General features: G+C 43.9%; 1 protein-coding gene across 1 annotated transcript in view; it reads right to left on the bottom strand.

Moving 5' to 3' along the window:
* Nucleotides 1–858: 858 nt before the first annotated feature.
* Nucleotides 859–7,654, bottom strand: part of LOC121563040 (microfibril-associated glycoprotein 4-like) — a 7,379-nt gene continuing 583 nt past the window's right edge. The window contains exons 2-5 of the mRNA XM_041875105.1: nucleotides 7,608–7,654; nucleotides 7,331–7,427; nucleotides 6,394–6,561; nucleotides 859–1,190 (exon numbers count right to left, since the gene is read on the bottom strand). The exon at nucleotides 7,608–7,654 is cut by the window's right edge and continues 142 nt beyond it. Of these exons, the coding sequence (XP_041731039.1) occupies nucleotides 910–1,190; nucleotides 6,394–6,561; nucleotides 7,331–7,427; nucleotides 7,608–7,654 (593 nt within the window). The 3' untranslated portion in view covers nucleotides 859–909. The remainder of the gene's footprint in view (nucleotides 1,191–6,393; nucleotides 6,562–7,330; nucleotides 7,428–7,607) is intronic.

The raw sequence follows: 7,654 nt of genomic DNA, 5'->3' as shown, positions 1-7,654 counted from the left end.
TTGAGAATTGCTGTTTGCAATGGAAGCAATGGAAAAGTCCCAAAAGTACAAACCACGCCCATCTGGCACGCCGGGCAGGTTAAAGCAAACGCACAAAGTATTTTTTTTATTTCAAATATTATCTGAACCCAGGTGTTCTGGTTGGACCAGATCCTTCCTGGTATTGACAGGTATATAAATGTGATGAACATGAAGATAAGGCCTTTAGGTCTGTAGAAAAACATCACACATTGATGGTGATGTTGGTTGTGATGGTGATGGTGATGGTGATGGTGATGATGGTGATGATGATGATGGTGGTGATGATGATGCAGATGGTGATGATGGTATTGATGAGGATGATGGTGATGATGGTAGTGATTATGATGGTGATGATTATGATGATGATGATTATGATGATAGTAATGATGGTGATGATGGTGATGATTATGATGATGATTATGATGAATATGATGAATATGAGGATGATGAGGATGAGGAGGATGAGGAGGAGGATGAAGATGATAATAATGAATGCACACAACCATTTTGCAGTGAAAACTCTAAGATCATGTTACAACTTTGACTATGACACATTCAGCCATCCAATCAGACTGATTATAATAAATACATTAATATGTACATACAGTAAATAAAAAGACAGAGTGAATTTGTCTTTTCAAATGCTTTAATTATTATTTGAGTAAATTAACATTTGAATCAAGAGACAGAGAGCCCATCTTGCTGTTATAACATGATGCACTACTTTAAAAGCCAAGATGGCAGTAATAGTGATGATGTGGTGACCATATTGTTTTCTATGTGTTAGTGTCTGTCTGGCTAGCACTGGAACCCCCCCACCTCCATATTCTATTCCTGTAGTCATTTTGAGATGGTGACATTAGGTCAGGACTGATAGAGTCAGGTATGTTACTCCTGCTCCTGGACAGCCACAGCATCAGAGACAGCCCTGATCTTAAAGGAAATGCTTTTCAGAGAGTAGTTAACCCCTTTCCAGTGATGCCAATAAACATACACCTCAGTGAAAGAAGTTGCTGGATGTGGGGCATACAGGGCGTTAGGGTTGGCATGCGAACAGTCACGGTACCAGAATCCACCCATGTAGCGCCTGGCACAGTGGTCGCCCCAGGTGTCCTGGTCTTTGTCGTAGGTGCTGAACTTCATGCCGTTGCTATATGACATGGAGTCTCCTGAGAATCAACCAGCAGACAGAGCACAGTAGCCTGGTTAAACCAGATACCAGCAGACAGACAGTAGCCTGGTTAAACCAGATACCAGCAGACAGAGCACAGTAGCCTGGTTAAACCAGATACCAGCAGACAGACAGTAGCCTGGTTAAACCAGATACCAGCAGACAGACAGTAGCCTGGTTACACCAGATACCAGCAGACAGACAGTAGCCTGGTTAAACCAGATACCAGCAGACAGACAGTAGCCTGGTTAAACCAGATACCAGCAGACAGACAGTAGCCTGGTTACACCAGATACAGTAGTCCAGTAAATTAAAAAAATATTGGTATAGAAGCGTGAAAATTGGCACACTTGTATAACTTTTCGCGCTGAACAAAACATATATAGATATAGTGCCATTTCAGCAAAGCTGCAGGTCAGCCTGTAGCGCCCTGTAACACCGGTAAATGCAATAACTTTATGATTTGTAATAACTTTTTGATTTTTTTATGTAATAAACCCAGTAAACGTAATAAAATGTTGAACGGTAAACATAATAACTTTTTCCGCTAAAAGTAATAAGTTATTACGTGATCTAGGGGACATTCAATGCTGCAGACATTTTTTGATACCCTTCCCCAGATCTGTGGCTCGACACAATCCTGTCTCGGAACTCTACGGTCAATTCCTTCGACCTCATGGCTCGGTTTTTGCTCTGACATGCACTGTCAGCTTTGGGACCTTACAGTGCATTCGGAAAGTATTCAGACCCTTGACTTTTTCCACATTTCGTTACGTTACAGCCTTATTCTAAAATGTATTATATCGTTATTTGGGGGCTGGGCCTCTCAAGGACATTCAGAGACTTGTCCCGAAGCCACTGCGTTGTCTTGGCTGTGTGCTTAGGGTCGTTGTCCTGTTGGAAGGTGAACATCTCAAGGATGATCCATGGAAACAGGATGCACCTGAGCTCAATTTTGAGTCTCATAGCAAAGGGTCTGAATACTTATTTAAATAATGTATTTATATTGTTTATTTTCTATGCATTTGCAAAAATATCTAAAACCTGTTTTTGCTTTGTCATTACGGCATATTGTTTGTAGATTGATGAGGGCATTTAAAAAATGTAATCCATTTTACAATAAGGCTGTAACATAACAAAATGTGGAAAAAGAGAATGGGTCTGAATACTTTCCGAATGCACTGTACACCCCCAGGAAGAATTGGACAACTTTTTTTTCTTTTGACAAGCGAGCACTTAGATATGGTCATTTTGACATTTTCATACTTTCATAGAATGTTTGGGAATGACGTATTGTGAAAATTCTATAGCAATATAGAGTGAGAAAGCGGCCATGCTTTTGGACAATTAAAAGACACTGCAGTAAATAAAACCGAACAAAATCATATGTCTTGTCCAGGACAGGACTCTACACAAACCGGTGCGCCATAGCCAATCAGAGCTACAGTAGGCCTATATGCAAATAAAACAGCACGACTTTAGATCATAAGAAAGCATTCACCAAAAGCCACAAAATACACCTGAATGGATTTCTGCAAATATGTAAATACCACGAGAGTCCTCTTACATTTGGGAACTTTACAGTCCTATTGCTCAAACAACCATGAACAGGTAGGTTATCTTTAAAATGACTCATGAGCTTAATTCAAAGGTAGTATCCCATCAGAACCCAAAATATCATATTATATATCATTGTAATCATTAGACTTCAGGGAACACTTATATAGCTTTTTTTGTGTAGAAGGTAACTTTTTATTTCATACACCAATTTGAAAGTGAAAATATTAACATTTTGCTGCGATTTCTGAATGTTTTTCATAATTGTTGTGATCATAAAGGCCATATGGTGTTGGTTGTTGATTAACTGTATTCCCCAAACCAATACAAACATGTTAAGCTATATTGGGGCCATGTAGACCCAACACAGGGGAAGCCATGACCCAAAAGGTCAATGCGGGTAAATGCATTTTCACCATTGCCCTATGGGGGGCGCTAGAAGCCGACCAGGGGCTTTGCTGGAATGGCACTATGTCAGGTTTTGTTCAGCTTCAAAAAATTATGGAAGTGTGCCAATTTTCACGCTTCTATGCCAAATCGAACAATATGGTATTTTTTGGGAGCTTATTTACTGGACTAAAAGGCCATCCACACCAACTCCGTTGTGTCCTCCTCCCAGAGTGCAAAGAGCCTTGGCGTGACCCTGGACAACACCCTGTCGTTCTCCGCTAACATCAAGGCGGTGACCCGATCCTGTAGGTTCATGCTCTACAACATTCGGAGAGTACAACCCTGCCTTACACAGGAAGCGGCACAGGTCCTAATCCAGGCACTTGTCATCTCCTGTCTGGATTACTGCAACTCGCTGTTGGCTGGGCTCCCTGCCTGTGCCATTAAACCCCTACAACTCATCCAGAATGCCGCAGCCCGTCTGGTGTTCAACCTTCCCAAGTTCTCTCACGTCACCCCGCTCCTCCGCACACTCCACTGGCTTCCAGTTGAAGCTCGCATCTGCTACAAGACCATGGTGCTTGCCTACGGAGCTGTGAGGGGAACGGCACCTCCGTACCTTCAGGCTCTGATCAGTCCCTACACCCAAACGAGGGCATTGCGTTCATCCACCTCCAGCCTGCTGGCCCCCCTACCTCTGCGGAAGCACAGTTCCTGCTCAGCCCAGTCAAAACTGTTCGCTGCCTCTGGCACCTCAATGGTGGAACAAGCTCCCTCACGACGCCAGGACAGCGGAGTCACTCACCACCTACCGGAGACACTTGAAACCCCACCTCTTTAAGGAATACCTGGGATAGGATAAAGTAATCCTTCTACCCCCCCAAAAAAAAACATATTGTAAAGTGGTTATCCAACTGGCTATAAGGTGAATGCACCAATTTGTAAGTCGCTCTGGATAAGAGCGTCTGCTAAATGACGTAAATGTAAATGTAAGGACGATCATTATAATGAGAACTATAATGATACAAAACAAAAAAGAATATTTTCTAAGTCAAGTGAACAGAGCTTTCCCACTACAACAATAACTACAGAAAGACTGGAGAATGACGAGGAGCTATGGTTTGGATCCCTTTCAGAGCGATTGTTTCCCTCCGATGATAAAACCCTGACAACCAATCAAATTGCGTTCTATTGAAGCGTTGTTGGTTCTAGGTGGGCGAGGCTGCGCAGAGAGGAGAGAAGGCAGAGCGCACGGTAAACTTCCCTGAATAACTGGCCATGTGTAAGCATATCGGTGGCCACATTAATTATAGGACGAATTTGGAGAATGATGATCCACCACAAACAGTGCATGAGAAGGCCATACTTTCCGATGGGAGCCCTATCTGTTAACTGCGATACATCCTGATAAAATACACACTGTGACTGGCCTACTAATATGCCTTTCTGGACCATGTAAACTGTTGAGAAAAGACCCATTACTGATCCAAATGGTTGCCTAATCAGGCCTAGACAAGATTATTATTATTTGTGAATGAAACATGCATTCAAAATGCAGAGCTTTTTAGTGGTTATTTAAATGGCATATTCACTGCAGTTTACGGCCTAGACTAGAACTCTTACTCACTGTAAAAAAAAAAAAAAGTAAAAAAGAATTGCATTGTGTTGTATGATAATTTTCTTGTCCCCTAAAAAGTATTAGTAGTATTAGGCCTAATATTTAGCTAATGAATGATGGGTTGCATACGCTTCTAACTTACGCCTTGATCACGCCGACAGTGTCCTTGCGTTTTGGTACATCAGAAGTACATTAATTTCCAATGGAAAGCTGTGTTTGCCTTGCAGCATTGCAGAGGCAGTTGCATTGCGTTCTGTGTGGCGTATAAATTGGATGTATCGAACGTGTGCATCAAACTGTGGCGTCGCAGTGCTAACTGTGCCACTAGAGATCCTGGTTCGAATCCAGGCTCTGTCGCCGCCGGCCGCGACCGGGAGACTCATGGGCGGCGCACAATTGGCCCTGCGTCGTCCAGGGTAGGGGAGGGAATGGACGGCAGGGATTTAGCTCAGTTGATAGTGCATGGCGTTTGCAACGCCAGGGTTGTGGGTTCGTTTCCCACGGGGGGCCAGTATAAAAAATAAAAAAAATTCACTAACTGTAAGTCGCTCTGGATAAGAGCATCTGCTAAATGACTAAAATGTAAATGGCTTGACAGAAATGGTTTGACAGAAATGGTAGCAGAAGGTGAATGTTGAGCTTTTGTTGCACACATATCCAGATGATGCTGCCTACCATTTTGCACAAAGATGCTGTCAGTGTGATCGAGGCGTGACATGCTGACTAGACGCCATTGCGCGCATGTTGATTTTGCTCATCCACACCAGACGCGATCAGGACACACAGGTTGAAATATCAAAACGAACTGTTGATCAGTTGATTGACAGGTGTACTGCTTAACAATAAACAATAAACAGTCCGCTGGTGTGGATGCTCGCCAACGTTTATAGTTATGTATAATTCATAATTATAGTTATGGTTATAGTTATCATCCTTGGTGTGGACAGGCCTTAAAGGAAAACGCCACCCAAAAACTATCTTGTGGTGTTTGTATCATTGGTCCATTGTTGACATAGTCCCAAAATGATTTGCTTGTCAGAAATCAAGTTTTCAAGATACAGAAATCATTCCTGTAAAAATGCATCCTATGGGGATGATTTCTATAATTTGAAAGTTACATATCTTGAAAAGTTGATAGTGAAAAGCAAAACATTTTGGGACTATGTCAACAATGGACTAATGAAACAAACACCACAAGATCGTTTTTGGGTGGAGTTTTCCTTTAAGGCCTGTCCACACCAAGGATGATAACTATAACCATAACTATAATGATGAATTATACATAACTATAAACGTTGGCGAGCATCCACACCAGCGGACTGTTTATTGTTTATTGTTAAGCAGTACACCTGTCAATCAACTGATCAACAGTTAGTTTTGATATTTCAACCTGTGTGTCCTGATTGCGTCTGGTGTGGATGAGCAAAATCAACATGCGCGCAATGGCGTCTAGTCAGCAGTTTTCCTTTAAGACTGAACTCTTCACTCTAAAAGTTGTGATGGAAACAAGAGTGTCAGTGGTAGTTCACATTTGCAGCAACCTTTAGGAACTAAACACACACATAGGGGAAAAGTTACGATGTGACACCATAGGTGATGATGATGATGTTAAAGATGATGAAGAAGAAGAACTCACCTGCCCCTCCGTCTACGTAACTGCCCAGTCTCAGTGTGTATCCGTAGTTCTCAGGATCAATGGAGAAGGAGGTGTATTTAGCATAAACCTTCCCTCCCTCAAAGTCTTCCATGTCCACCCTCAGCTCACTCTTCTTCCTCATCGTCAGGAGGAAGATGTTGTCCAGACCTGACAAGAACAGAAAGCATAAAGGTCCTGTTACATTTCAGCCCCTAGCTCATTTCCTTACCTCCTATCCCCTTTCCTATAGCTCCTAACCCCTTCCCCTAGCTCCTAGCCCCTTCCTTTATCTCCTAGCCCCTTCCTCTAGCTCCTAACCCCCTTCCCTAGGTCCTAGCCCCGTCCTTTATCTCCTAGCCCCTTTCTCTAGCTCCTAGCCCCTTCCCCTAGCTCCTAACCCCTTCCCCTAGCTCCTAGCCCCTTCCTTTATCTCCTAGCCCCTTCCTCTAGCTCCTAACCCCTTCCCCTAGCTCCTAGCCCCTTCCTCTAGCTCCTAGCCCCTTCCTTTATCTCCTAGCCCCTTCCTCTAGCTCCTAACCCCTTCCCCTAGCTCCTATCCCCTTCCTTTATCTCCTAGCCCCTTCCTCTAGCTCCTAACCCCTTCCCCTAGCTCCTAGCCCCTTCCCCTAGCTCCTAGCCCCTTCCCCTAGCTCCTAGCCCCACCCTTTATCTCCTAGCCCCTTCCCCTAGCCCCACCCTTTATCTCCTAACCCCTTCCCCTAGCTCCTAGCCCCTTTCTCTAGCTCATAGCCCCTTCCTCTAGCTCCCAAGCCCTTCCCCTAGCTCCTAGCTCCTTCCCCTAGTTCCTAGCCCCTTCCTTTATCTCCTAGCCCCTTCTTCTAGCTCCTAGCCCCTTCCTCTAGCTCCTAGCCCCCTCCTCTTGCTCCTAGCTCCTTCCCCTAACTTCTCCTTGTTTGGTTTTCTGAGGAGGACTCACCCAGCCAGTACTCTCCAGCCACATTCCCAAAGCCAGATTTGTAGTGCGCCCAGGGTCTGTAGAAGTTCTCTGTTCCATCCATTCTCCTTTGGAACACCTGAGAGAGAGAGAGAGAGAGAAAGAGAGAGAGAGAGAGAGAGAGAGAGAGAGAGAGAGAGAGAGAGAGAGAGAGAGAGAGAGAGAGAGAGAGAGAGAGAGAGAGAATATTATTATCATACATTTTGCACCATCAACACATCACAAACATCACAGATGATCTATAAAGTTCTCTACTCACAGTCCACCTCCCTCCATCTGTGTCCATGTCACAGTAGACGTGCAGGG

Source organism: Coregonus clupeaformis, unplaced genomic scaffold (genome assembly GCF_020615455.1).
Source record: "Coregonus clupeaformis isolate EN_2021a unplaced genomic scaffold, ASM2061545v1 scaf2234, whole genome shotgun sequence".
In the NCBI taxonomy this organism is placed as follows: domain Eukaryota; kingdom Metazoa; phylum Chordata; class Actinopteri; order Salmoniformes; family Salmonidae; genus Coregonus; species Coregonus clupeaformis.
Note: the sequence above shows the minus strand (reverse complement) of the source record. Positions and strands in the feature narration are given on the sequence as shown.